General features: G+C 62.2%; 3 protein-coding genes across 12 annotated transcripts; all 3 read right to left on the bottom strand.

Annotated features, from left to right (window-relative positions):
- Window positions 1–699: 699 nt before the first annotated feature.
- LOC137450252 (uncharacterized) lies at window positions 700–3,274 on the bottom strand. 9 transcript variants are annotated; one of them, XM_068156592.1, is made up of 4 exons: window positions 2,660–3,267; window positions 2,540–2,619; window positions 2,140–2,339; window positions 700–2,099 (listed from the first exon to the last, which is right to left on the bottom strand). In XM_068156592.1, the coding sequence occupies exons 1-4, from the start codon at window positions 3,265–3,267 to the stop codon at window positions 1,746–1,748; spliced, it is 1,242 nt and encodes a 413-aa protein (XP_068012693.1). In that variant the 3' UTR covers window positions 700–1,745. The 9 variants fall into 9 exon arrangements, with proteins under 9 accessions (XP_068012693.1, XP_068012688.1, XP_068012689.1 ...); XM_068156587.1 differs by having other exon boundaries at window positions 2,140–2,619; window positions 2,660–3,274; XM_068156588.1 differs by having other exon boundaries at window positions 700–2,619; window positions 2,660–2,979; window positions 3,020–3,274.
- Window positions 700–19,301, bottom strand: ADD2 (adducin 2). The gene is made up of 15 exons (XM_068156561.1): window positions 19,110–19,301; window positions 17,713–17,896; window positions 16,949–17,087; window positions 15,511–15,662; window positions 13,590–13,670; window positions 12,642–12,791; window positions 12,410–12,553; window positions 12,185–12,283; window positions 11,182–11,358; window positions 10,100–10,357; window positions 8,786–8,905; window positions 7,765–7,854; window positions 7,480–7,636; window positions 7,281–7,385; window positions 700–6,268 (listed from the first exon to the last, which is right to left on the bottom strand). The coding sequence occupies exons 2-15, from the start codon at window positions 17,893–17,895 to the stop codon at window positions 5,973–5,975; spliced, it is 2,151 nt and encodes a 716-aa protein (XP_068012662.1). The 5' UTR covers window position 17,896; window positions 19,110–19,301; the 3' UTR covers window positions 700–5,972.
- An 855-nt stretch (window positions 19,302–20,156) lies between these two features.
- FIGLA (folliculogenesis specific bHLH transcription factor) lies at window positions 20,157–24,856 on the bottom strand. Of its 2 annotated transcripts, none has more exons than XM_068156630.1 (4): window positions 24,584–24,856; window positions 22,464–22,616; window positions 20,995–21,142; window positions 20,157–20,300 (listed from the first exon to the last, which is right to left on the bottom strand). In XM_068156630.1, the coding sequence occupies exons 1-4, from the start codon at window positions 24,806–24,808 to the stop codon at window positions 20,158–20,160; spliced, it is 669 nt and encodes a 222-aa protein (XP_068012731.1). In that variant the 5' UTR covers window positions 24,809–24,856; the 3' UTR covers window position 20,157. The 2 variants fall into 2 exon arrangements, with proteins under 2 accessions (XP_068012731.1, XP_068012732.1); XM_068156631.1 differs by having other exon boundaries at window positions 20,995–21,139.
- Window positions 24,857–27,837: the final 2,981 nt, after the last annotated feature.

Genomic DNA, 27,837 nt, shown 5'->3' with positions numbered 1-27,837 from the left:
CCCAGCCCCAGCTTCATCCCCAGCTCCCTCTCCAGCCCCAGCCTCATCCCCAGCTCCCTCTCCAGCCCCAGCCCAGCCCCAGCTTCATCCCCAGCTCCCTCTCCAGCCCCAGCCTCATCCCCAGCTCCATCTCCAGTCCCAGCCCAGCCTCATCTCCAGCCCCAGCCTCATCCCCAGCTCCATCTCCAGTCCCAGCCCAGCCTCATCCCCAGCTCCATCTCCAGTCCCGGTTCTAGCACCAGACTCTGCCCCAGCTCCTGTCTAGTTCCTGCCTGATCTCCAGCTCCAGCCCCGTCCTTGTCCCAGTCTCAGCCCCATCTCTATCATCTCCAGCCCCATCTCAAATCCGTGCCCAGTCCCATCCCCTGCCCGCTCCCAGCCTCATCACCAGCTCCATCTCTAGTCCTAGCCCCAACCCCTGCCACACCTCCAGCTCCCATCCCATCCCTATCTCAGTCCCAGGCTCAGCCCCAGCTCCAGTGGCAGACTCATGCTCAGCCCCACAGCTATGCCATGCCACCCCCTCACCCCCAGGTGGCCCCTTCACCCCCATGCCAGCCAGCCGCTTACCCCCCTGCCTCCCCCTCACCACCCCACCAGCCACCCCCTTACCCCCATGTTGCCCCTCCACCTCCATGCCATCCACCCTCTCCCCCCCACCACCATCCCTTCCCCCCCTGTGACTCTGCAGGGCGTGGGTGGGTGCCAGGCTCGGGGTTTATTTACAGACAGGCATCACACAGAGCTTCCCAGCTGTGATTGGCAGCCCCTGGCCCTCACCAGCCCCCAGCCTGGGGGTGCCCCACTCCTGCCCAGGCAGCAGGGCAGAGCTGGCTTGGGTAACCTCCTCCCAGCCTCCTTTGGGTGGGTGTTGAGCACCTGCACCCTCACCAGGGCCCTCCTGGCCTGGCCCTGGGTGCCTGCCAGCCTCAGGTGGCAGGGTGGGCGCTGCAGCCAGCTGGGAGCTCAGCCTTGTCCTCCTGGCCTGTGGCCCTTGGCCTCTCCGTGGCTGAAGGTGGGAAGTTGCCTTCTCTCCTTTGGCTTGGAGGTGCAGAGGTGGAGGGTGATGAGCACCAGAGCCACAGGTGGCAGTTGGCACATTGCAGGGCACCAGAGGGCTGATTTGCCTCACATCCAGGGACAGATCCCAGCCCCCTGCCATGGAAAACCTGCACCCCAAGCTGTGCACCCCAGGGGCTCAGGGCCAGGCTTGCCACAAAGAGGCAAGAGGAAAGCAGCAAGCACACGTGGGCGCCAGGGGGAGAGGGGGAAATTCTCCAGAGGGGTGGGTGGTCCCAGGGCTTCCCTGGCAGGGAAGGGAGCCATGGCACCAAGCTGGTCCTGTGTCTGCTGTCCCCCAGCCACGTGGTGAGCACCCAGGCTGGATGTGATGGTGTCCCCTGGAGCCTTCCTCCCTGCTAAGGGCACCAGGGGCTCTGCCTGAGCTGCAGGAGCTGTCCCCAGCTGTCCCCGAGGGGCAGTAAGTCCCTGGCACCCCTGCAGCTCCCTGGGGGCAGGGGAACAGGGGTGGCAAAGGCCCTGGCACAGACCCTCTGAGGACAAGGGCTGTATGGCAGTGTTGTAATTCAGGTCAGCACCCCGGCAGGGACCATGCCAGCAGCCACCCCTGCAGGGGCTGTGCTGGCCAGGGTCAGCCAGGGGGACACAAATGGCCTCAGAGAGCCTTAACAGCAGCAGGAAAGGGCCAGAGCTCAGGAAACAGAGACAGGGCCCTGGGCTAGGGCTCACTGCACAGACACAGAGCAGAGGCAGGAGCAGGGACTGCTGCCCACAGCACCCAGCTGGCTCCAGGGGCTCAAGGTCCTCCCTTTGCCCACCCCAGTGCTTGCAGGAGCAGGATGGCTCCAATCATGGGGCAGGGGAGACCTCCTCCCCCAAAAAACAGATGGGGGAGGGGGCTGGGGCTCTGGTAATGGAGCTGGCAGAGGAGGGATGAGCTTGGGGCTCTGGCAGTGGAGGTGGCAGGGGAGGGATGAGCTTGGGGCTCTGGCAGTGGAGGTGGCAGGGGAGGGATGAGCTTGGGGCTCTGGCAATGGAGCTGGCAGGGGAGGGATGAGCTTGGGGCTCTGGCAGTGGAGGTGGCAGGAGTGGGGAGAGCTTGGGGCTCTGGCAATGGAGCTGGCAGGGGTGGGATGAGCTTGGGGCTCTGGCAATGGACCTGGCAGGGGTGGGGAGAGCTTGGGGCTCTGGCAATGGAGCTGGCAGGGGTGGGGAGAGCTTGGGGCTCTGGCAATGGAGCTGGCAGGGGTGGGGAGAGCTTGGGGCTCTGGCAATGGAGCTGGCAGGGGAGGGATGAGCTTGGGGCTCTGGCAGTGGAGGTGGCAGGGGTGGGGAGAGCTTGGGGCTCTGGCAATGGAGCTGGCAGGGGTGGGATGAGCTTGGGGCTCTGGCAATGGACCTGGCAGGGGTGGGGAGAGCTTGGGGCTCTGGCAATGGAGCTGGCAGGGGTGGGGAGAGCTTGGGGCTCTGGCAATGGAGCTGGCAGGGGTGGGGAGAGCTTGGGGCTCTGGCAATGGAGCTGGCAGGGGTGGGATGAGCTTGGGGCTCTGGCAATGGAGCTGGCAGGGGAGGGATGAGCTTGGGGCTCTGGCAATGGAGGTGGCAGGGGTGGGATGAGCTTGGGGCACTGGCAATGGAGCTGGCAGGGGTGGGGAGAGCTTGGGGCTCTGGCAATGGAGCTGGCAGGGATGGGGAGAGCTTGGGGCTCTGGCAGGGGAGGTGGCAGGGGTGGGGAGAGCTTGGGGCTCTGGCAGGGGAGGTGGCAGGGGTGGGGAGAGCTTGGGGCTCTGGCAATGGAGCTGGCAGGGGTGGGGAGAGCTTGGGGCTCTGGCAATGGAGCTGGCAGGGGTGGGGAGAGCTTGGGGCTCTGGCAATGGAGCTGGCAGGGGAGGGATGAGCTTGGGGCTCTGGCAGTGGAGGTGGCAGGGGAGGGATGAGCTTGGGGCTCTGGCAGTGGAGGTGGCAGGGGTGGGGAGAGCTTGGGGCTCTGGCAATGGAGCTGGCAGGGGAGGGATGAGCTTGGGGCTCTAGAGTGGAGGTGGCAGGGGAGGGATGAGCTTGGGGCTCTAGAGTGGAGGTGGCAGGAGAGGGATGAGCTTGGGGCTCTGGCAATGGAGCTGGCAGGGGTGGGAGGAGCTTGGGGCTCTGGCAATGGAGCTGGCAGGGGTGGGGAGAGCTTGGGGCTCTGGCACTGCACCTGCTGTGGATATTTTGTTTGGTTTTGCAATTTTGGGAAGTTTTGGACATTTTTCATTCAGAATTTGCCTGGAAAACAGCAGAGCCCTGCAAAGAAAACCAACCTGGTTCACAGACCTCCTCCTTCTGAGCCACAGCTGCCTGAACCCCACTGCCTGCCTGCACCTCACTCCACTCCCTGCCCTTGCCCTCAGAATTGCTGCCTGGCCCCCAGGCTTTCTCCTCTTGCAGGTGAAAAAACTAAAGCCTTGCAGCAGCAAAAAGGCTCCAAACCCACAGCCCTGGCCCCTTAGAAAACCACCCAGGGAAGAGGAAACTCAGAGCAGTGCTGCCCTCAGAGAGGGGACTGTGGGGCTTCCCCCTGCACCCCAAACCCTCAGTAGATGCTTGGCTGCAGCAGGGAGTCACAGAACCACAGAAACTCTCAGGTTGGAAGAGACCCTCAGGGTCACCAAGTCCAGCCCAGAACCCTCTGCAAGGGTCACCTCCAGACCAGAGCCTCAAGCACCACATCCAAACCACCTGAAACACAGCCAGGCTTGGGGACTCCGCCACCTCCCTGGGCAGCCTGTGCCCATCCCTGACCACTCTCTTCCTTACTGTCCAGTCAAAAGCTTCCCAGTGGCAGCTTGAGGCCATTCCCTCTTGTTCTGTCACTACTGACCTGTGAGCAGAGCCCAGCACCAACCTCTCCACAGCCTCCTCTCAGGGAGTTGTGGACAGCAATGAGGTCTGCCCTCAGCCTCCAGCTCCATCCCCAGCTCCTTCAGTGGCTCCTCGCAGGATTCATTCTCCAGGCCCTTCCCAGCTTCCTTGTCCTGCTCTGCCCTGGCTCCAGCACCTCCACATCTCTCTGGCACTGAGCTGCCCAGCACTGGGCACAGCACTGCAGGTGTGGCCTCCCCAGAGCTGAGTCCCAGGGCACAATCCCCCCCCTGCTGCTGCTGGGCACAGCATTGCTGATCCCAGCCAGGAGGCCTTTGGCTTTCTTGGCCCCCTGGGCACTGCTGGCTCCAGCTCTACGTGGGCAAGGCTTAGGCCTGAGCACCCTCAGCAAATGGCAAAGCCCTGAGGGCTTGTGGGAGGATGGGGACTGATCCTGCTGCATTTGTTCCCAAAATAGAGGCTTGGGGAGGGGGAAAGCAGGAATCAGCACTGCTGGTTTGCTGCTTCCCTCCAGGCAGGGCTGCAGTGATGTCAGCCTGGGGAGCTGGGGGGTTGTGAGAAGGGAGCCAGGAGGCTGTGGTGAGGGTTGTGCTGCCACATGGAGGTGGAAGGCTGTGAGGATGGAGCTGGGAGGATGTGACAATAGCTGCATCACCATACAGAGCTGAGAGCTGTGATGATGGAACCAGGAGGCTGTGGTGACAGAGCCCAAGGTTGTGATGATGGAGCTGGGAGGCTGTGTTGATGGAGCCCAAGTTTGTGGTGATGGGGCCAGGAGGTTGTATTGCTTGAGCCCAAGGTTGTGGAGATGGAGCTGGAAGGCTGTGTTGATGGAGCCCAAGGTTGTGGTGATGGGGCCAGGAGGTTGTATTGCTTGAGCCCAAGATTGAGGTGGGGAGCTGGGAGGCTGGGGGGAGCTGGGAGGCTGGGGGGGAGCTGGGAGGCTGGGGGGGAGCTGGGAGGCTGGGGGGGAGCTGGGAGGCTGGGGGGGAGCTGGGAGGCTGGGACAAGGGAGCTGGGAGGTGGTGCTGGTGGAGCCCGGGGGCCGTGGAGGTGGAGCCAACCTTCCCCTCGCCGCAGGGAGCACCTCCAGAGAGTCTGGGCAGGGAGCAAACGCCGTGGAGAATTTCCCCTCCTGCTCAGGAGTCCGGAGCTGGGGAAGAAGCAGGGTCTCGACCCTGGCCCCGCGGGTGGGCGCTGGCAGGGCCGTGCCTGCCGCTGACACCGTGCCGGGGGTGGGGGGTGGGGGAGTGGCGGTGCCTGTGCCCGAGGTGAGTCGGCAGCCTGTGTTGATCCCGAAGTAGCACTTGGTGAGTGAGGTTTTGCTCAGTTTTACATCACAGCCTCGGCCCAGAGGCTCTTTTGCTTTCCCCCCCCGGCTAAGGGCTGCTTCTTGCAGGGGGAGGCTCTCCCAGGGGCCTGAAATCCTCGTGGGGTGAACGTGTGAGATGGTGGCGCCAGGAGAAGGGGATGGAAAGCAGCTCCTCCGGCTTGGGAAGGTTCTGATCCAGGAAGGAAAGGCTCCCCAGGTCCACTGACTCAGCCTCTCCTTCAGCGAGAGCAATCCCCTCACGTTCAGCTTGATCCGAATTGTCCCCCCGGCGGGGGAGGCTGCAGGCAGCTCTGCCCCAGGGGCTGTGCGAAGCCAGAGCCGTTCCAGCAGGTGGCAAAGCAACATAACACCAAAACTACCCTTTTCTTCCTCAAACCAAGCAGATCCAGGCTGGGCCTTGCATTTCATGGGGGCTCTGCAGGTGGTGGGTAGGGAAACAAAAGAGAAACCAAACAACCCTCAGCGCCGGTGCCCGGGAGGGAGGAGGGAGAGCCGGTGGGAGGAGGGAGATGGCAGCGGCTGCTTCCCCGGCGACGAACAGGGGCCACAGCCTCTCGAGTCAGCTGGGTGACCACCTCCCCAAAGCAGGGGACAGGGGACGAGGTGCCTGGTGTCAGGAGTGCCCAGAAAGCAGCTGGCCCCGGGGGCTGGGGCTGCGCCTCAGCCAGACGCACGGCGCGGGACCATCCCCGGTGCCCCGCAGCCTCCCGGAGGAGAGGCTCCCGGTGCCGCTGCTGGGAGAGGCTCTGGAGGAGGCTCAGGACTCGATCTTCTCCTTCTTTTTGCCTTTTTTCAGGAAAGATGGGGTCCGGAATTTCTTCTTCTTCTTGGAGGGTGATTTAGAGGGTGACCCTTCGGGGGAGACAGGGCTGCTGGTCACCGTCTCCTTCTCCTTGGGGGCATCCTGCTCAGGGGGGGAGGTGGTCCGGCCTCCCCCTTTGCTGACGCTGTCCTCGGTGCTCTGCTCCTCGTCCTTCCCATTCACCACTGCTGGCGGCTCCTTCTCGGCAGCAGAGTCGGCTGGCACTTGGCCGCCGTCCACCTTCTTGTCACCTTGGCAAGGAGAAAGGACAGAGGTGAGGCTCGGGGCAGCGCTGCCCGGCGCCGCGGGGGGAGGGGGGTGGTTAAATCTCCCCTAACTCGCCGGTTTGACCTGGGCAGGAGCAGGATTTGGCCCTCGCAGACAGAGAGCGCTGAGATCCCATCCCCTCCTGCCACAGGCGCTGCCATCCTGAGCCTTCCCCCCTGCCCTCCCCGCAGGACAAGCGGCGGTGGGATGGAGAGCTGGGAAGCGGCAGGCAGGGAGGGGCAGCCTGGCTCCGTCCCGGCCTCGCCGCTGCCAGCAAAAGCGACCAGCAAAGAAAATACACGAAAGCAACCCAAGGCAATTTCCTTCTGCCAGACAAGACCCTCCGCGGGGCTGTCGCTCCCCGGAAAAGGGGGATGGGGGCACAGAGAGCGAAGGTGACCCCCAGCTGGTTTGGGGGGGTCGCGGTCGCCCGCGTCCCTCCTCCCGCAGTGAGGCTCGGGGGTGGCCTCTCCGTACTTACTACAGTGACAAGTCAGAGGTAACTCCTTGGGGTGAAAGCCACACGTGGAGGAAAAGAGAAAGGAAGACGTTGTGGAGACAGACAGACAGACAGGCACCACCAGACACGATGAAAGGCAGCAGCCCCGCGCTCCCCCCGCCGCCCGCCCCCCGCACCCCGAGACCTGCCGCGGGGCGTCGGTGACAGATTTGCCCTTCGGGACATGTGCTGGGGGCGGGGAGGTTGCACCCCCTGGGTGCGTTAGGGAGGGGACAGAGGTGTCCCCGGCCGCCCTGCAGAGCCACCGGCGGACGCTCGGTGGCTTCGGTGCCTTTGCGGCGTCAGTCCCCCCTGTGCTCAGCCCCACCGCAGCGGGGTACCCCCCAGGGGAAGGCAGAGGTGACCTTGATCTGTGTTTCAGCGAGGCTCGGCTACAGCCCCCCCTCGTCCCCCCGCTTCTCGGGTAGCTCACTGGAGGCCCGGGGGGCTCCTCGTCGGCGCTCGGCTGGCAGCCCCGGGGCTCGCCAGCCACTCACCCTCCGAGGGCATGCCGGGCGTCGGGGCCGGGGTCTTCTGTGGGGAGGTGGGGGGGGATTTGCCAGGAGGTGCCTGGCTCTCCTCTGCCGTGAGCTCCTTCTCTCCTGCCAGCACAGACATGCGTTGGCCCCAGGGTCCGGCGGGTGCCAGCCCCGAGGGGGGAATTTGGGACTGGGGCTCCCCCAAACCCCTTCCTACCCTGCAGCTCCAGCTTTTTCCTCTCCACCTCCTGCTTGTACTCCTCCAGCTCCTGGTCCGTGAGCTGGCTGAAGGGGTTGGGAGGCTCTGGCTCCGGAGGTGCCTCCTCCCGGGATGCCTCTTTGGCTTCTGCATCCCCCAGATGGCTCTCTGTGGACTGAAACACCCCCGGAGCTGCATCACCCCCGAACGGTGGAACTCGGGGGTTCTGGGGAAGGGCTGGGTGCTGCGGGGAGGGCAGAAGGAGGGTCGAGAAGGTGAGGATGGGGACAGCAGGGGACGTACAGGGCTGCGGCTGGTCTCGGCGATGACGCTGGCCAGCAGCTGCGACTGGGGCCCTGCCGACTTCACATCCTGCCGGTTCTGCTCCCGGATCTCACAGAATCAGAATCACAGAACGTTAGGGGCTGGAAGGGACCTCGAAAGCTCATCCAGTCCAACCCCCCCCGCCAGAGCAGGTCACACGGGAACACATCCAGGTAGGTTTTGAATAACTCCAGAGAGGAGACTCCACAACCCCCCTGGGCAGCCTGCTCCAGGGCTCTGTCACCTCACAGGGAAAAAAACATTTCCTCCTGTTTCCATGGCACTTCCTCTGCCTCAGCTTCCACCACTGCCCCTTGTGCTGGCATTGGGCATCACCCAGCAGAGCCTGGCTCCAGCCTCTGGGCATCACCCTGCACAGCTCTATCACCAGCAATGAGGTCACCCTCAGGCTCCTTCTCTCCAAGCTACAGAGCCCTCAGCTCCCTCAGGCTCTCCTCCTAAGGAAGATCTTCCACTGCCTTCAACATCTTTGTGGCTCTGTGCTGGACTCTCTCAAGCAGTTCCTCAAGTTCCTTGCTGAACTGAGGGGCCCAGAACTGACCACAATATTCCAGATGCAGCCTCACCAGGGCAGAGTAGAGAGCAGGAGAACCTTTCTCGACCTACTCACCGCAGCCCTTCTGATCCACCCCAGGATGCCCTTGGCCTCCTTGGCCACGAGAGCACATTGCTGGCTCATGGCCAACCTCCTATCCACCAGTACCCCCAGGGTCCTTTTCCTCTTCACTGCTCTCCAGGAGCTCAGTCCCCAACCTCTCCTGCTCCATGGGGTTGTTCTTTCCCAGCTGCAAGTCTCTCCCCTTGCCCTAGTTGAATTTCATTCCATTTCTCCCTGCCCAGCTCTCCAGCCTGGCTAAGTCTCACTGGGGGTGGGATGCAGAGCGAGGACCAGGGAAAAGCCTCCTCCTGGCCCTGGGGTCTGCTGAGAGCTCCCCATCCATGTCTGAAAGCCTCTGGAGCTTTGGGGACAGGACCATACCTTGTTCCTCATCTCCAGCACCTCCTGTGGGTCCGTGTAGAGGGGCACAAACTGGTTTGGGTTCTCGATTCGGATGGGGGTCCCACTGCTGCCTTTTTCCACCTCGTCTGCTTTCAGCCACTGCACAGCACAGAGGTGAGACCCCAATAAGTACATGGTGTGGAGGGAGGGCACCCCAATAAATACACATTGTGAGGAGGCCCCCACCAATGCGTCCTGCAGGGGGGAGGCCCCCACCAATGCAAGCTGCATAGAAAGGATCCCCCAACAGATGTGTGCTGCAGCAAAGGGAGACCCCAATCAAGCCCTGGGGACTTGGGCTCTTGGGCTGGGGAGCAGAGAATTCACCATCAGCATTGTGCCAGTAGAGAACCAGAGGAGGGCAGGAAAGGTTGTGCTCAAGAGGCACCAGGGGAAGGGTCTCACACTGCTGGAGCAGCCCTGAGTGCTTCTGCACACTAAATGTTGGGGGGGGATCTCTAACAGAGTGCCCCCAAAATCTACCACCCAAGCCAGGTTGGATGAGGCCTTGAGCAACCTGTGCTAGGGGGAGGAGTCCCTGCCCATGGCAGGGGGTTGGAACTGGATGAGCTGTGAGACCCCTTCCAACTCAACCCAGCCCAGTCTGCTCAGCTCAACCCAACCTGGCCCAGCTCAGCCCAGCCCAGCCCACTCAACCCGGCCCAGCCCGGCCCAGCCTGCTCAGCTCAACCCAACCCGGCCCAGCCCGACCCAGCCCAGCCCAGCTCAGCCCAGCCAACTCAACCAGGCCTGGCCCCACCCAGCCCAGCCCTCTCAATCTGGCCTGGCCCTGCCCCACCCTGCCCAGCCCAGCCAACTCAACCCAACCCAGCCCAGCCCACTCAACCTGGCCCAGCCCAGCCCACTCATCCCAGCCCACCTCACTCAACTTGACTCGACCTGGCCCAGCCCAGCCCACTCAACTCCACTTGACCCAGCCAACTCCACTCGACCCGAGCCGCCCCGCTCAGCTCCACTCGACCCGACCCAGCCACTCAACTCCACTTGACCTGGCCTGAGCCAGCCCACTCAACTCCACTCAACCCAACCTGGCCCAGCCAACACAACCCAGCCCGTCCCGTCCCGTCCCACCGCACTCCACCCAACCCAACCCAGCCAATTCCACCAAACCCTACCCAGCTCAGCCCACCCCACCCGACCCAGCCCAGCCCACCCCATCCAACTCAACCCAGCCCCACCACGATCCATCTCCAGTCCCCGAGCCCAAACCCTTTCCACACTTCCCCACACACCGTTCTCTGGACGCCCTGCTGCCCGCCCCCAGCTCCTCACCGTCGTCTTCGTCTTTTGGCTGCTGGCGCTGCCCTGCTGCTCCTCAGCCACGCTGACCCTCAGGTAGGTGTTGGGGGTGTTGAGCCAGCGAGTCTTCTCCTTCTGCTGCTTGTGGGCGTGCTGCCGGAGCGCAGGCACCGGCGCAGCCTCCTCCTCGAAGACGAAGGCAGTGACGGTGGCAGGGATCAGGACGTCGCTCTTGGGCTTACTTCTCTCTTGCACCAAGGGGTAGCGGTAGGTGTAGCCTGTGCGGTAACCCTGGCAGGGCAGGAACAGGTTCCCGGGGTGCTCAAGTCGTGACCCCCCCCCCCAAAATCCTCACCCCCTCTAACCCACCCAACCATCCCCCCCACAAAATCCTCCCCCCTCTAACCCATCCCCACCATCTCCCCCAAAATCCTCACCCCTTCTAACCCACCCCTCCCATCCCCCCCCAAAATCCTCGCCCCCTCTAACCCATCCCCACCATCCCCCCAAAATCCTCATCCGCAACCCATCCCCAACTTTCCCCCCCAAAATCCTCCCCCTTTAACCCATCCCCACCATCCCCCCCAAAATCCTCACCCCCTCTAACCCATCCCCACCATGCCCCCCCAAAATCCTCACCCCCTCTAACCCATCCCCACCATCCCCCCCAAATCCTCACCCCCCAACCCATTCCTGACTTCCCTCCCCAAAAAATTCTCCAGAAAACCCCCAACCCCCCAAAAAACCCTCCAATGTCCCCCAAAAAACTCCCCCCCAAACCCTCTACTGTCCCGCCTAAAATCCCTCTGATGCCCCCCTCCAAAAAACCGTCTGATGCCCCCTCCAAAAATCTCCACCTCCCCAATCTGCCCCCAAAACATTTCACTTCCTAAAGACCCCTAAAGCCTCTCCCCCCAAATCAACCTTTGCCAAAACCTCAACCCACGGAACCAGGATAAAAAGAAAGATTTTGGGGGGAGGACTGTTGAGGAGGGGTTGAGGGGCAGGGATTTAGGGGGAGATTTTGGGGGTGTGTGTTTGGGAGGGAATTTGGGGGGCGACTGGGGGGATTTGGGGGTGGGTTAGGGGGTGTTCGGGCAGAGCAGGGTGCTCACCAGGTTGTCCAACATCCTCATCAGGGCCTCGAACTCGTGCTCGCCCAGGCGGCTCTTCTGCATGGGGCCGAAGGTGCTTCCTGCCCAGCGCACGGAGCCCACCTCGTGGGGGCGCTGCTTGCTGCGCTCCAGCACGATCAGGTTCTCGGCGCCCCCCGCGCTTGCCAGCGCCGACACCTGCGGCCCCCCCGCGGCCACAGCTCAGCTCAGGGGCCTGGCACCGGCCCCTGCGCCCCCCTCCCCCAGTGATACCCTGGGCACTATGCTGCTGGCAGAGACCTGGCACAGCTCGGTGCAAGCTCATAGGACACTGTGCTGGTGGCAGAGAGCTGGCACAGCTCAGTGCAAGCTCATAGGACACTGTGCTGGTGGCAGAGAGCTGGCACAGCTCAGTGCAAGCTCATAGGACACTGTGCTAGTGGCAGAGAGCTGGCACAGCTCAGTGCAAGCTCATAGGACACTGTGCTGGTGGCAGAGAGCTGGCACAGCTCAGTGCAAGCTCATAGGACACTGTGCTGGTGGCAGAGAGCTGGCACAGCTCAGTGCAAGCTCATAGGACACTGTGCTGGTGGCAGAGAGCTGGCACAGCTCAGTGCAAGCTCATAGGACACTGTGCTGGTGGCAGAGAGCTGGCACAGCTCAGGGACATTGTGCTGATGGCAGAGACCTGGCACAGGTCAGTCCTTGATCTCAGAGCAGTATGGTGACAGCAGGGAACTGGCACAGCTCAGGGACATTGTGCTGGCAGTAGATACATGACACAGCTCAGTCCTTGGTCTCAGAGCAGTATGGTGATAGCAGAGACCTGGCACAGCTCAGGGACATTGTGCTGGTGGCAGAGACCTGGCACAGGTCAGCGCTTGCTCTCAGAGCACCCTGGTAACAACAGAGTCCTGCAACACTGCGCCGGTAGCTGACACCTGGCACAGCTCAGTGCTTATTGCCAAGGCGCTGCGCTGGCAGCTGGCACCTGGCAGGGCTCAGCACATGCCCTGGCACTCACCTGGATCTCGCAGGCCGCCTGCAGGTGGAAGATGCTGTAGAAGGCCTCCTCGGCAGTGTCCCCCAGCGCCAGCACCCCGTGGTTGCGCAGCACCAGGATCTGCAGCGCCCCCAGTGGCAGGGAGGGGACATCAGCAGGGCGAGAGGCAGCAGGGGACCGGGAGGGGACAGGGAGGGGACCAGGGGGAGGGCGAGGGAAGCGGGACGGGGACCGAGTGCCACCCACCTTACAGGTGGGGCCGAGGCACTTCTGGAGCTCCACCCGATCGGCTTCGTCCTCCACCTCCCCGCGGAAATCGAAGTAGGCGACGTCGCCCAGCAGCAGGGCGGCTCGGGAGATGGGCAGCACCCCGCAGCGCATGGCCGACACCTGCAGGGGGTGCCCAGGCTGAGAAAGCAGCCCCTAACGCCCCCTCCCCCGGCCCGAGCCCCCTCCCCGGCCTGGCCCGAAGCCTTACAGCGGCCGTGGCCGGCGTGTGCAGGCGGATGATGCAGCGGGCGTCGGGGCGGGCAGCGTAGATGGCAGCGTGCAGGCTGAAGCTGCGGGCATCGGGCGCGAAGTTGGTGCTGCCCTGCTCCACCACGGCCCCCAGCACGTTCACCTTGATCTATGATTGGGAGAAGGGGGGGAATTGGAGGGTCAGAGGTGGTTGAATCCCAGCCCTCACTCTCCCGGCATGCAGGGGAGGTGTGGGGGCATAGAGAACAGGTTGGAAGGGACCTTAAAGATTGCCTAGTGCCAACCTCCTGCCATGGGCAGGGACACCTCCCACCAGACCTCCCATCCAGCCTGGCCTTGAACACCTCCAGGGAGGAGACATCCACAGCCTCCCTGGGAAACCTGTGCCAGGGTCTCACCACCCCGATGGGGAGGAATTTCTTCCTCATGCCCAATCTCAATCCAGCTTCTTCCAGTTTGAAGCCACCAGCCCTCAGCCTGGCACTCCCAGCCCTTGTCCAAAGTCCCTCCCCAGCTCTCCTGGAGCCCTTCAGGTACTGGAAGGCTGCTCTGAGCTCTCCCTGGAGCCTTCTCATCTCCAGCCTGAACCCAAACTCGCTCAGCCTGGCCTCACAGCAGAGGGCTCCCCGAACTGCTGCGGCCTCCTCTGCCCCTGCTCCAGCAGCTCCCTGTCTTGTGTTGAGGGCTCCAGAGCCACCCCAGCACTGCAGGGAGGTCTCAGCAGAGGGGCAGAATCCCCTCCCTGCCCCTGTTGCCCACACTGCTGGGGATCAGCCCAGGATATGGCTGGTTCTGGGGCTCCTGTGCAGCTCTGCACCCCCAGCATCCCCAAGTCCTTCTCCTCAGGGCTGCTCTCCGGCCCTTTATCATCCCCAGCCCGGGCTGGCAGCGGGGGTGCAGCTGGCAGGGATGCCCTCAGCCCGTTGGGGGTCTCAGGGATGCTCACCAGGCTGGCAGCTGTCACCTCGCTGCACGCCAGCCCCTGGGGGGCCACCAGGAAGTGCTCCTGCTCCTTGCTGACCCTCAGCTGTGCAGGGACACAGCCCGGGGAGGGGGGAGCACAAAAATAACAACCTCACCCCCAAAATCCCCACAACCCCCACCCCCCCCAAACCTACTGCTCCCCCAAATCCCCAAACACCCCAAAGCCAACCCCCAGCTCCCCTCCAGACACCCAACCCCCTCCCCAAATCCTCCAATCTCCCAATCCTCTCCAAACCTCAAGTCCCCCAACCCTCTCACCCCTTCAAATGCTCTCCCCCCACAGATCCTAAACCTGCCCCCCAAACATCTTCCCAACCCCCCAAACACCCCCAAACTCCCTGCCCTGAGCACTCCAACCAATGCCCCCCAGCCCCTTCCCCAAACCTCCTTTAACATCCTCCCAAACCACTCAACTGCCCCCCAAACTCGAAGTCACCCCAAAACTCCTCTCCAAACCCCCTTCTGCCCCTCTCCAACCCTTCACAACTCCCCCAAACCCACCCAGCACCCCCAAACAACTCTCCAAACCCCCTCCAACTCCTCATGGTGCCCCCAACCCCCCCAATAACCAACTACCCCAAACCCCCCCAAACTCACTCAAAACACTCAAGCCTCCCCCCCAAGCACACCCAAAACACTCAAGCCCCATCCAACCCCCCCAAAACTCCAAGTCACCCCAAAAAGCCTTTCCAAACCCCCTCCAACTCCTCTCAAACCCTTCACAGCACCCCCAAACCACCCAAGCCCCTAAACCCACCCAAAATGCTCAAGCCCCTTCCAACCCCCCAAACCCTCAAGTCACCCCCTCCAAGACCCCCTCCAATCTCCGTCCAACCCTTCACAACCCCCCCAAACCCACCTAGCACCCTACAACTTCTCCCCAAACCCCTGCAACCCCTCTCAAATCCTTCCCAGTGACGCCAACACCCCTAAAATCCCCAACCCCCTCAATGATCAACTACCCCAGAGCCCCCAAAACACCTCAAAAACCCAAGTCACCCCAAAAATCTTCTCCACAACCTCTCTCCAACCCTTCACAACCCCCCAAACCCACCGAGCACCCCAAAACTCCTCCCCAAACCTCTCCACCCCCCTGCCCCAAATCTCCCTTAACATTCTCCCCAACCACTCAACTGCCCCCCCAAACCTTAAATAACCCCAAAACTCCTCTCCAAAACCCCCCCAGCCCCTCTCAAACCATTCACAGTGCCCTGAACACCCCCAAATCCCTGACCCCAAAAACCAGCTACCCCGAAACCCCCACTCCCCCCCAAAACATTCAAGCCCCCCAAACCCTCCAACCCAAGTCACCCCAAAACTCCTCTTCAAACCCCTCCAAGCCCTCTCAAACCCTTCACAGCACCCCCAAACTCCCAAACCCACTTAAAGCACCTAAGCCCCCCCAAACCCCAAGTCACCATTTCCAAACCCCTCCAAGCCCTCTCAAACCCTTCACAGCACCCCCAAACTCCCAAACCCACCTAAATCACTCAAGCCCCCCCAACCCCCAAACCCTCCAGCCCCTCTCAAACCCTTCACAGCACCCCCAAACTCTCAAACCCACCTAAAACACTCAAGCCCACCCCAAACCCCAAACCTTCCAGCCCCTCTCAAACCCTCCACAGTGCCTCCAAGCCCCCCCAAACACTCAAACCCTCCAATCACCCCAAAAATCCTCTCCAACCCCTCTCTGAAACCCTTCACAACCCCCCCAAACCTCAAGCCCCCCTACCGCCCCCCAAACCCCAAGTCACCCTCTCCAAACCCCCTCCAACCCTTCACAACTCCCCCAAACCCAGCAAGCACCCCAAAACTCCTCTCCAGCCCCCTCTCCCCCACCCCGCAGCCCCCGGCCCGCAGCCCCCAGCCCCTGCCCCGCTCACGGTGACTGCGCCGTGCCCCAGCTGCGCCCAGCCGTAGAGGTCCAGCAGCCGATGGATGCTGCCAACCTTGCACCGCATCAGCCGCTCGCCCTTGGCCAGCGCCGGCGCCTCGGCCCCGTGCAGGTCGTTGATGGGAGTGACCGCTGCCAGCCCTGGGCACGGCACCGGCGTCAGGCCGGGGCGCCCCCAGCACCGGCCGGGCACAAGCGGGCGGAGGTGAGGGCGGTAGTTACCAAGGTTTGGTGGCCCTCAGGGTTTGGTGGCCCCCCAGGGTTTCAGGGCACCCAAAGGTTTGGCGGCCCTCAAGGTTTCATGGTCTTCAAGGTTTGGTGGCCCCCCCAAAGTTTCAGGGCTCCCAAGGTTTGATGGTCCTCAAGGTTTGGTGGCCTTTAAGGCTTTATAGTCTCCAAGGTTTGGTGGCCCCCCAAGGTTTCAGGGCACCCAAAGGTTTGGTGGCCCTCAAGGCTTTATGGTCCCCAAGGTTTGGTGGCCCCCCAAGGTTTCAGGGCTCCCAAAGGTTTGGTGGCCCTCAAGGCTTTATGGTCCCCAAGGTTTGGTGGCCCCCCAAGGTTTCAGGGCACCCAAAGGTTTGGTAGCCCTCAAGGCTTTATGGTCTCCAAGGTTTGGTGGCCCTCAAGGCTTTATGGTCCCCAAGGTTTGGTGGCCTCTAAGGTTTCAGGGCTCCTAAAGGTTTGGTGGCCCCCCAAGGTTTCAGGGCTCCTAAAGGTTTGGTGGCCCCCCAAGGTTTCAGGGCTCCCAAAAGTTTGGTGGCCCTCAAGGCTTTATGGTCTTCAAGGTTTGGTGGCCCCCCCAGAGTTTCAGGGCTCCCAAGGTTTGGTGGCCCCCCAAGGTTTCAGGGCTCCCAAAGGTTTGGTAGCCCTCAAGGCTTTATGGTCCCCAAGGTTTGGTGGCCTCTAAGGTTTCAGGGCTCCCAAAGGTTTGGTGGCCCTCAAGGTTTGGTGGCCCTCAAGGCTTTATGGTCTCCAAGATTTGGTGGCCTCTAAGGTTGCAAGGCTCCCAAAAGTTTGGTGGCCCCAAAGGTTTAGTGGCCCCCCAAAGTTTCAGGGCTCCCAAAGGTTTGGTGGCCCTCAAGGCTTTATGGCCCTCAAGGTTTGGTTTCAGGGGTCCCTAAGGCTTGTGGCTCCCAAAAGTCTGGTGGCTCCCAAGGTTTTGGTGGCCATGGAGGTTCTAGGGACCTCCCTGAAGCTTTGGGGACACCTCAAGGGTTGATGCCTCCCAAAGCTTTGGTGGCTCCCAAGGTTTCAGAGGTGGCTGCTTGGGGTCTGCAGCCCCCTCTCTGGTCCCAATCTGCTCCTTTGCCCTGAGCTGCTGGAAAGGATCCAAAGGTGGAGCCCTGCTGGGTGTTTTCCCACCCAAACCCCTCAAGATTGTTCCATATCCCCCCCCCCCCAAAAGCCCCCTGGGGGTGCAGCCGTACCCATGGGGGAGGTGGGGAGGGCAGCAGGGGAGGTGGTGGCCATGAAGTCTGCGATCTGCCGCAGGGCCCAGATGTGGGAGGAGTTGTTGCCCTTCTTCATCTGCTCCTGGATGAGGCTTTCCAGCTCCTCCCTGAAAGACTGCGACAGCCCAGCCCGGCTGCTGGCACCTCCCCAAGCAAGGGACACCAGGAGCCAACCAGATTGGCACTGCCAGCGTGGTGGCACAGTGCTGGCAGCACTGCTGGCTTGGGGAAGTAGTGAGGGGGGCACAGGGACAGCTTGGTGGCTGGGGTGGGGGCACAGGCACAGCTCGCTGGTGGGGGGCACCACGAGTCAGGTGGGGACATGCCCTAAGCCAGCACCTGCTTTGGGCCAGGAGGGATGGAGCTGGGGGGCAGGGGAGACAAGAGGAGGAGTGACAGGATTTGGGGACAGAAGAGATGGCAGTGGGGAGAGGGAGAATTGAGTGGGGGATGGTGTGGGGACAGGAGAGAAAAAAGGAGGGAGGGGTCCGAGGGGAAAAAGGAGTGGGGGGGGGGCTGAGGGTTGGAAACTGCGTTGGGACAGGAGGGATGGGGTTGGGCACAGGGTTAGGGACAGGGTTGGGGAAAATTGGGATGGGATGGAAGCCAGCAGAGCCAGGCCTGGGGACAGGTGAGATGGGGCTGGGTCCAGGTAGCAGGGGGTTGGGGCAGGGCTGGGGCCAGGAGGACGGGGGCTGGGGGAGGGCTGGGGCGGGGGGGGGCGCGGCGGGACCCCTCACCGGGCTCTGCAGGATCATGGTGACTCTCTTCTTCTGCTCCATCAGGTTGAAGTCCTGCCGCAGCTCTGCCCCCACGCTCCTCGCCCGCAGGTACTGAGGGTCAGCGGCTCCCAGACCCCCCAGGCAGCGCGGCCCGGGGGCGGGGGGCGACGGCAGCGGCTCGGGGCTGGCGGCGGTGCTCATCCTGCCGGCGGGACGGATGGACACGGCTGGCCAGGGACGGACGGACGGGGTTCCCCCGCCCCGCCTCTCCCCCAGATACAGATTGGGAGGAAAGCACCGAAAACAGCTCCGGCTGCGCCCCGCAGATAAGCCCCAGCTGGCCCCACCCCGCGGGTGACGATGTGGGGACACGCAGGGTGCGTGGGGGTGTCCCTGTTGCCTGCACCCCCCCCCAGAGCTGAGCTCAATGCACCCCCGAGGGCACAGCTCCCGGGGCTCCCACACTGGGCGGCCGGGCTGGGGGTCGGTCGTGCAGCACCGAGGGGGTCCCAGCTGGGATGTCCCCAACCAACGTGAACCCCAAAACACCTCTGCTGCCCCCACAGCTTCGGTGACGTTCTTTGGGGGTGCCGCTGCTAGAGAACCCCCCCCAAAACGGGGGGTGCACACAAGGAGGGCCCCATTACCTATACAGCCCCCTCCCCAGAATTCTGGACCCCTAAAATATACAGGGGGTGCCCATAGCCGAAATTTAACCTGCCCCCCCAAATTCAGGGCCCCATAGCCCAAACCAACCTGACCCCCACACGTCCAGAACCCCAAAAATACGGGGGGGGGGGTGGTGCAGAGAAGGAGGACCCCCTTTGCCTACCCCCCAATTCTGGACCCTTAAAATACAGAGGGGTGCCCATGGCCCAAATTTAACCTGCCCCCCCCCAAAATATGGGGGGGCCTGCACACATGGAGGACCCTCTTGCCGCACCCCACCCCCCCCCCAAATCCTGGACCCCTAAAGTACAGGGAGAGTGTCCATAGCCCAAACTCGACCTGACATCCTCCCCCCCCCCTTAAATTCAGGGGGCCCCCAAATACAGAAGGCCCCCACACAAGGACCTAGCCCCTACCCCCCAAAATTTCAGGCCCTCAAAATACAGAGGGGTGCACGGAAAGAGGACCCCCTTACCCATCCCCCCCCCCGACTCCTCCCCCACCAAATTCTGGACCCCTAAAATACAGAGGGGTGCCCATAGCCCAAACTCAACCTGCCCCCCCCCCCAAATTAGGGGGAGCACAGAAGGACCTTAGCTCCCAAACCCAGTGTCCCCCCTCCCCGTCCAAGGGCCACCCCCCAGCAGACACCCCTCCCTCACTCAGCGCTCCCCCCACGGCCAAAGCAGAGCCCCCTCCCTCCCCCCCCATCCCAGCCCCCTCCCTTCAGCTGCTCCGGGACCCACCTGGCTCAGAGGAGTGGGGGAGGGGGGACAGGGGGGGCCACCTCCTCCAGACTCCACGACCGGAGGGGTCCCCACGGTGGTCCCCCGGGCTGGGGCGAGCGTCAGGCGGGGGCGAGGTCCTGAGTCCCCCGGCAGGATTTGTCCCCCCCGAGAAGGAGGAGGGAGAGCGGAGGGGAATCTGAGGGCCCCCCCACCCCAAAGCATCACTCAAGGGTGGGGGCCAAGCCGCACCCAGCCCCCCCCAGCATCCCCGGCCGCCCCCGCCCCCGCCGCGCCCAGCGCCGCTGCGGCAGCCGCAGGGATGGAGTAGGAGGAGGAGGAAGAGGAGGAGGAGGATGGAAGGAGAAGCGATGGATTAATATTTTCGTGGGGGTTGGGGTTGCAGCTTTGCACCCCCCCAGGGCTGGGGATTGATGGAGGGAGGAAGATGAGGAAGGTCTGGTACCCAACGCCCTTGGAGGATGAAGGTCTGGGGGGGGAGGGGGGGGAATAGGATGCAGCCCCTCCAGATCTGGAGGGGGGGGAGGGGGGAAAAGATAAATGAAGGGAATAAAATGAGGGGGGAGGGGGGGGGAAGGTCACCCAGCTGATCCAACCCCCCCCCCCACCTCAGTGCCCCTCAAAACCACCCCCCCGGGGGTGAGGGATGCTGCGGCCGGGAGGATGCTGCCATCACCCACCTCCTCCTCCTCCTCCTCAGAGCATCCTGACAAAGGCTCCCCCCACCCCCCTCCTCCGACACGCCACGCGTGGCTCCACCCACTCCACGGGGAGGGAATGGGGGGGTGGAACCCCCGCCCCAACCCCCCCCCCATTCCCTCCCTCCCTCTTCCCCCCACCCCCAGGAGAGGGGAGGGGGTGGGGGGGGGCACAGCCTGCAGTCACCCCCAGACCTCCTTTGATTTGGAAGGATTTATTTGGAAAACATGTTAAATGAGGGGGGGGACAGCTGGCTAATTGCTAATTACATCATCACAGAGCAATGCCTTGCAGGTTAGACCCCCCCCCCCCCAATTCCCTTCCCTCCCCCCACCTCACACTTCAGGGGTCACTCCTGTTTTGGAGACAGGGCAGGTTGGGGTGCAGGGCTGGAGCTGGCACCCTCAAGATGGAGCTGGAGCTCAGCTGGGACATCAGGCTCCCCCCCAGGGGGTGCAGTGCTCCCCCAGTTCAGGAACTGGCTGGAAAAACCTGAAGGAAAAAGGAAGAGATGTGCAGGGGGGGTGGTCTTAAGGCAGACCTGGAGCACCCCCATTTACACCAGCACAAACCAGAGGGTCCCCAGACCCCAAGCCCATAGGTGGCAGCTCCTTACAAGCCCCATGGGTGCCCCCCCCTCCCAGGGTGCCCCCATCCCACCCCCAAGGTGCCCATCTCCCATCCCAGGGTGCCCCCCCACGGAGGGGGTTTAGCCCCCACACCCCTAGGCTGACATTTTCCTTCCCCTCCAGGGTGTTCAGAGGGGTCCCAGACCCTGAGCCCATGGGTGGTAGCTCCCTGCAAGCCCCATGGGTGCCCTGCCCGCCCCCCGGGGGTGTCCCCCAATCTACCCCCATCAAGGGTGTCAAGCCCCCACCCCCCCAGGCTGTCACTTTACCTCCCCTCCTGGGTGCCCTCTCCACCAGACTGTGTCCCCCCCTCACTCCCCCAGCGTGCCAACACCCCCTGCCCAGGGGTCCCTCTGTACCTCCAAGGTGTTCTCCACCTACACCACGGGTGAGCCCCCACCCCCAGAGGCTCTCCCCCCACCCATACCAGAGTATCCCACCCCCAGGGTGTCAACCATTACCCCCCCAAAGTGTGCCTGCCCCTCACCCCCCACCCCTCCCCGGTGTCAATGCCTCCTCCCCAGGCTGTGTTCCCCCCCAGGGTGCTCCCCACTTACCATCTCCTTGCTCTCCTGTGGAGGTCCCAGGCAAGGGGGCAGAGGGGGGGGACCCTGCTGGCACAGAGCCAGCCTGGGGCTTAGGGGTGCCCCCCATAGTTACCCCCCCACTGCCATTCAGCTCCTGCTCAGTCTCTGTGTCCTGCTGCTGGGAAAAGGGAAGAAAAGGGCAGAGGGGGAGCTAAGGTCACCCTGGGATGGAAGGGATCTCGCCCAGCCCCCAAGAAACAGCCCAGAACCCACCCCCCAAAAAAATTAAAGAGTCTGGCCCCAGCCTCTTGCCCCCCCCCAGCTCCTTCAGCTCTTGCTGAGCATTGCTCAGCTCCCCTCTGGGGCTGCTCTTCTGCAGGCTCTCAGCCCCAGGGCTCTCAGCCTTTGCTGCTGCCAGAGCTGCTCCAGGCCCCTCAGCAGCTTCCCAGCCTGCCCTGGACTCTCCCCAGCCCTTCCCAGGCTCTGCAAGTGGGGAGCCCAGAGCTGGAGCCAGGAGTGCAGCTGTGGCCTCCCCAGGGCAGGGCAGAGGGGCAGGAGAGCCTCCCTTGCCCTGCTGCCCACACTCTCCTCCCTGCCCCCCAGGACACCCCTGAGGCCTTCTTGGCCCCCAGGGCACACTGCTGGCTCCTGGGCACCTTCTTGTCCCCCAGCCCTCCCAGCTCCTTCTCCTGGAGCTGCTTCCCAGCAGGTTCCCCCTCAGCTGTGCTGCTGCAGGAGGTTGTTGCTCCCCAGGGGCAGGACCCTGCCCTTGCCCTGCTTGAGCCTCCTGAGGTTCCTCTCCTCCAGCCCTGCAGCCTGCCCAGGGCTCCCTGGGTGCCAGCACAGCCTGGGGGGTGCCAGCTGGTTGGGCACAGGCCTGCAGGCCATGCCTGGCAGTGTCTCAGCCAAGATGCCAGCTGTGGGAGGTGTGGGCAGGACAGGAGGAGAGCTCTGTGCCCAGCTCCTTGGCCCTTCCTGGGGCTGTGCTGCTCCTGGCTTCCAGCATCATCTCCAGGGAGCTGCTCTTGCCCTGGCAGAGCCTCCTGAGGTGCCCTCCCCCAGCCCAGGTCTCTGGGCAGAGGCTATAGATGGGGATAGTGCCCACAGGTCTCCCTGAGCAGCAGTGACCTTCTGGTGGCTCAGGTCTGGAAGGGTTCATTGTCCCTCAGTCCAGGTCAGTGATGAGGATGATGACCAAGAGCAGAAGATGACTCTGAGCAACCTGCTCCAGCGTGAGGTGTCCCTGCCCTGGGCAGGGGGCTGGGGCCAGATGAGCCCTGAGGTCCCTTCCAGCCCTGGGATTCTAGGACCCAAGGGCAGAGCAATGACCCCCCCCAGAGCAGGACCCCGCCCCCAGCCACCCCCCTGAGCTGCAGGGCTCCAACTCAGCTCCATGCTGCTGCTGGCCACCCCCTGCGCTCCATCCTTCAGCCGCTCCCCCCGCTCCCTCCTAAGCTCCCCCGGGGGAGGGTCTCTGCCCCGGGGGGTGCCCAGCGCACCTGGGGGGGCTGGGCGTCGGCCAGGACCAGGCGCAGCAGCCGGATGTACTCCGTGGTGGCCCGCAGGGTGTCCACCTTGCTGGGCTTCTGGCTGCGGGGGATGAGCGGCACCAGGGCTCTCAGCCTGGCAAAGCCGCAGTTCAGGTTCTTGATCTGCAGGGAGAGCAGCGGCACCCCGGGCTCAGCCTGGCACCCCCCCGCGGCAACCTGGCACCACCCCCCCGCCAGTTAAACTGGGGAACCCCCCGGAGTTAAACTGCGGACCCCCCACCCCCCGGAGTCAACCTGGCACCACCCCCCCGCGAGTTAAACTGAGGACCCCCCCACCCCCAGGAGTCAACCTGGCACCACCCCCCGGAGTTAAACTGGGACCCCCCACCCACCCCAGGAGTTAAACTGGACATCCCCCCACCCCGCCTCTCCCCAAGAGTCAACCCGGCACCGCCCCCCAGGAGTTAAACTGGGGACCCCCCCCCCCGCCCCAGGAGTCAACCTGGCACCACCCCCCAGGAGTTAAACTGGGGACTCCCACCCCAGGAGTTGAACTGGACACCCCCACACCCCAGGATTAAACTGGGACCCCTCCAGGATTAAACTGGGACCCCTCCAGGATTAAACTGGGACCCCTCCAGGAGTTAAGCTTTATCCCCCAGGAGCAAACTGAGCTCTGACCCTTCCAGGCTTAATCTGGGACCCTTCCAGGCTTAATCTGCCCCCACCTCAAATTAAACTGGGACCCTTCCAGGAGTTAAGCTTTATCCCCCAGGAGTAAACTGAGCTCTCTTCCCCCTCCAGGATTAAACTGGGACCTCTCCAGGATTAATCTGGGACCCCTCCAGGAGTTAAGCTTTATCCCCCAGGAGTAAACTGAGCTCTCTCCCCCCCCTTCCAGGATTAAACTGCCCCCACCTCAAATTAAACTGGGCCCCTCCTGGAGTTAAGCTTTATCCCTCAGAAGTAAACTGAGCTCTGACTCTCCCAGGATTAATCTGGGACCCCTCCAGGAGTTGAGCTTTATCTCCCAGGAGTAAACTGAACTCTCTCTCCCCCTCCAGGATTAACCTGGGACCCTTCCAGGATTAACCTGGGACTCCTTCCAGGATTAACCTGCCCCCACTTCAGTTTAAACTGGGCTCCCCTAGAATTGAGCTGGATTCCCTAAGACTGAACTGGGGGCCCCCTTCAGGATTAAATGGAGCCCCCCAGGATTAAACCAGACCCTCCTAAGAGTAAACTGGAGCTCTTCTAGAATTAGACTGGGGCCTTCCTGGAATTAAACTAGGTTCCCCCAGGATTAACCCAAGCCCTCCTAGGATTAAATTTGGCTCCCTAGAGTTAAACTGGGCCCCCCCAAATTAAACTTGACCCCCCCCAGGAATAAACCAAGCCCCCTCAGAATTAAACTGAGCCCTTCCCCAGATGAATCTGGGACCCTTCCAGGATTAAACTGGGATCCTCCTAGAATTAAGCAGGGCTGCTCAGGATTAACCTGATCCCACTTCAGATTAAACTGGGCTCCCTCCAGGTTTAAATCAGGCCCCACAGAACTCATCTGAGAGCCCCACCCTTAAGCCAGGCCCTGCTAGGTTTAGACTGGGACCTTCCTGGACTTAAACTGGGTCCCCCGGGATTAAACCAAGCCCTCCTGGGATTAAACTGGGAGTCCTTCAGGATTAAGATGAGGCTATCCTACAGCTAAACCAGGCACCTCTAGAACTAAACTTGACCTCCCCCCCCCCCCTCCCCGGTTAAACCAGACCCTCCCAGGGTTAAACTGGGTCCCCCCTCAGGGTTAAACCAGACCTTCCCAGGGTTAAACTGGGTGTCCCCCCCCGCCCAGGGTTAAACCAGACCTTCCCAGGGTTAAACTGGGTCCCCCCCCAGGGTAAACCAGACCTTCCCAGGGTTAAACCGGGTCCCCCCCAGATGCAACCCTCCCCCCCATACCCTGCTGCCCACCCCCCTCGGGTTGCTGCCTGTGGCTGGCCCCAGCTGGAGCAGCCCCGAGGGGGGGTTCTGGGCACCCCCACACTGGGATGCATCTCCTGTAACCCCCCAGGATTTGGGGGGCACATGGAGGGTGGGGTTTGGTTTGGGAGGGGGGGGGGAAGTCACCTCACCCTCTCCCTCTCCCTGGCGTTGGCCTCCTGCCGTCTCTCCAGCATCTCGGCAGGGTCCCTGTCGGGCAGGTAGCCCCCGGCCGGCTGCCGCCGCAGGCGACTGATGGCAGCGGTGCGGGGCAGGGCGCCGAAGCGTTGGCTCAGCACCTCCTGCAGCACCTCGGGGGCGGGGGTGCTCAGCAGGACCCCTATCGGCTCCCCTCCAGCGTCGCTGGGCTCCCCCATGCCTAGGGAAGGGTCCAATCCTGCAGCCCACCTCACCCCCTGCCACCCAGACCTGAGAGAAAGGAAAGAAGGACCTTAAAACCCCCTCCAAAGGAGCTGCAGGAGGGATCAATCCTGCAGATCAGCCTCACCTCCCTCCCTGCCACCCAGACCTGAAAGAAAGGAAAGAAGGACCTTAAACCCCCTCCAAAGGGGCTGCAGGTGGGACCAATCCTGCAGCTCAGCCTCACCTCCCTCTCTGCCACCCAAAATGGAGCAAAATGGTTAGAAAAGGCCTTAGGATACCCCCACACCCCCAAAGGAGCTGCAGGTGGGACCAATCCTGCTACCCTCACCCAAAATGGAGCTGAGTGGCCAAGAAAGAACCTTAAGACCCCCCCAAAGGAGCTGCAGGTGGGACCAATCCTGCTACCCTCACCCAAAATGGAGCTGAGTGGCCAAGAAAGAACCTTAAGACCCCTCCAAAGGAGCTGCAGGAGGGACCAATCCTGCTGCCCTCACCCAAAATGGAGCTGAGTGGTCAAGAAAGAGCCTTAAGAACCCCTCCAAAGGAGCTGCAGGTGGGATCAATCCTGCAGCTCAGCCTCACCTCCCTCCCTGCCACCCAGACCTGAGAGAAAGGAAAGAAGGACCTTAAAACCCCCTCTAAAGGGGCTGCAGGTGGGACCAATCCTGCTGCCTTCACCCAAAATGAAGCTGAGTGGTCAAGAAAGAGCCTTAAGACACCCAGCCCCCCACCCCCAAAGGAGCTGCAGGAGGGACCTATCCTGCTGCCCTCACCCAAAATGGAGCTGAGTGGTCAAGAAAGAGCCTTAAGACCCCCCCCAAAGGAGCTGCAGGTGGGACCAATCCTGCTGCCCTCACCCAAAATGGAGCTGAGTGGCCAAGAAAGAGCCTTAAGAACCTCTCTAAAAGGATCTGCAGGTGAGGTCCATCCAGGCCTAATGAGCAGGGCAGGGAGGGGGCTGCAGCCCTGCCTCAGCTTCTCCTCTCAGTGACCAAACCTGCAGAGACCTGACCCAAAATAAGGACCCAAAGCCCTCCCCAGGAGCAGGGCAGAGGACCCCTAGGGACAAGCCCTGAGGACAAGCCCTGGGACCCCAGAGGAGGGCTTGGGAGGCTCCGTGGGGCCCTAACAGCGTGGGGAGGAAGTTTGGGGTGGGAAAAGAGGGATGTGGGAAGCAGCTCATGAGTGGGAAAAGAGGGATGGGGGAAGGAATTTTTGAGTGGAAAAAGAGGGATATGGGAAGCAGTTTTGGGTGGGAAAAGAGGGAGGTAGGAGGGAATTTTGGGTGGGAAAAGAGGGAGGTGGGAGGGAATTTTGGGTGGGAAAAGAGGGAGGTGGGAATCAGTTTTGGGTGGGAAAAGAGGGATATGGGAAGGAATTTTTGGGTGGGAAAAGGGATGTGGGAAGGATTTTTTGGTTGGAAAAAGAGGGATATTGGAGGCAGTTTTGGGTGGGAAAAGAGGGATGTGGGAGGGAATTTTGGGTGGGAAAAGAAGGATGTGGGAAGGGAATTCTTGGGTGGGAAAAGGGATGTGGGAAGGAATTTTTGAGTGGAAAAAGAGGGATATTGGAGGCAGTTTTGGGTGGGAAAAGAGGGAGGTGGGAGGGAATTTTGGGTGGGAAAAGAGGGAGGTGGGAATCAGTTTAGGGTGGGAAAAGAGGGATATGGGAAGGGATTTTTGGGTGGGAAAAGAGGGATATTGGAGGCAGTTTTGAGTGGGAAAAGAGGGAGGTGGGAGGGAATTTTTGGGGTGGGAAAAGAGGGAGATGGGAAGCAGTTTTGGGTGGGAAAAGAGGGATGTGGGAAGGGATTTTTTTGGGGTGGGAAATGAGGGAGGTGGGAACGAAATTTTGGGTGGGAAAAGAGGGAGGTGGGAGGGAATTTTGGGTGGGAAAAGAACGAGGTAGAGGTTCTGGGAGGGGTGAGGCTGCCTTCGGTAGGTGGCAGTGTCAGCCCCGGCCAGGAGGGAAAGGTGCAGGAGGAGCTGAAAAGAGGAAAATTCCCTCTTTGGCCGCCAAAATTTGAGGGTGGGCTCAGCCTTTGTGGGGGAAAACCTCATCCCAGCCCGGGAGTGGTGCCTCTCCCTCCCCCCCCTTTCCCTCCAGAGCTTTTGGGAAGCAAAGCTGCCCTCAAAGCAGCTCCCCCTGCTTCTCCTGGGAGGTTCTTGGAGGGGCTCCTGGTGGGGGCTGCTTTCCCCCCTCCCCCGTGGGGCTGCGTTCCCCCCCCCCCCCCCCCGTGGGGCTGTAGCTGCTGTGCCTCAGTTTCCCCAAAGCAGGGGGCAGGGTTAGGGTCAGTGTTAGGGGTCGAGGTTATGTGGGTCACAGTCACTAGGGGTCAGGGTATCACAGTCTCACAGTATAACTTAGGTTGGAAAGGACCTCGAGGATCATCGAGTCCAACCTATCAACACAGACCCCATGACTAGACCATGGCACCAAGTGCCACATCCAATCCCCTCTTGAACACCTCCAGGGATGGGGACTCCACCACCTCCCTGGGCAGCACATCCCAATGACCAATGACTCGCTTCGTGAAGAACTTCCTCCTCACCTCGAGTCTAAACCTCCCCTGGCACAGCTTGAGACTGTGTCCTCTTGTTCTGGTGCTGCTTGCCTGGGAGAAGAGACCAACCCCTGCCCAGCCACAACCTCCCTTCAGGTAGTTGTAGAGGGCAATGAGGTCTCCCCTGAGCCTCCTCTTCTCCAGGCTAAGCAACCCCAGCTCCCTCAGCCTCTCCTCACAGGGCTGTGCTCAAGGCCTCTCCCCAGCCTTGTTGCCCTTCTCTGGACACCTTCAAGTCTCTCAATGTCCTTCTTAAACTGAGGGGCCCAGAACTGGACACAGGACTCAAGGTGTGGCCTAAGCAGTGCTGAGCACAGGGCACAAGGACTTCCCTGCTCCTGCTGGCCACACTATTCCTGATGCAGGCCAGGATGCCGTTGGCCTTCTTGGCCACCTGGGCACACTGCTGGCTCATATTCAGGTGGCTGTCAATCAGCATCCCCAGGTCCCTCTCTGTTT

This window comes from Melanerpes formicivorus, unplaced genomic scaffold, assembly GCF_026170545.1.
Source record: "Melanerpes formicivorus ecotype bairdi unplaced genomic scaffold, bMelFor1.0.p_v2 SCAF_34, whole genome shotgun sequence".
Classification (NCBI taxonomy): domain Eukaryota; kingdom Metazoa; phylum Chordata; class Aves; order Piciformes; family Picidae; genus Melanerpes; species Melanerpes formicivorus.
The sequence above is the reverse complement of the archived record's forward strand: the minus strand, read 5'-3'. Positions and strand labels throughout refer to the sequence as shown.

What these genes read in the sequence shown, in the direction of transcription:
- LOC137450252 (XM_068156585.1), bottom strand. Translation starts at nt 3,267, where the DNA reads ATGTCCAAAACTTCCCAAAATTGCAAAACCAAACAAAATATCCACAGC. An exon ending in GCTCTCCCCACCCCTGCCAG is followed by an intron (nt 2,620 to 2,659) that starts CTCCATTGCCAG and finishes CACCCCTGCCAC; the next exon opens with CTCCATTGCCAGAGCCCCAA.
- ADD2 (XM_068156561.1), bottom strand. Translation starts at nt 17,895, where the DNA reads ATGAGCACCGCCGCCAGCCCCGAGCCGCTGCCGTCGCCCCCCGCCCCC. An exon ending in TGCTGGAGATGAGGAACAAG is followed by an intron (nt 7,855 to 8,785) that starts GTATGGTCCTGT and finishes TGATTCTGTGAG; the next exon opens with ATCCGGGAGCAGAACCGGCA. An exon ending in GAAAAAGCTGGAGCTGCAGG is followed by an intron (nt 7,386 to 7,479) that starts GTAGGAAGGGGT and finishes CTGTGCTGGCAG; the next exon opens with GAGAGAAGGAGCTCACGGCA.
- FIGLA (XM_068156630.1), bottom strand. Translation starts at nt 24,808, where the DNA reads ATGGGGGAGCCCAGCGACGCTGGAGGGGAGCCGATAGGGGTCCTGCTG. An exon ending in ACGCCAGGGAGAGGGAGAGG is followed by an intron (nt 22,617 to 24,583) that starts GTGAGGTGACTT and finishes CTCTCCCTGCAG; the next exon opens with ATCAAGAACCTGAACTGCGG. An exon ending in CACAGGAGAGCAAGGAGATG is followed by an intron (nt 20,301 to 20,994) that starts GTAAGTGGGGAG and finishes TTTTTCCTTCAG; the next exon opens with GTTTTTCCAGCCAGTTCCTG.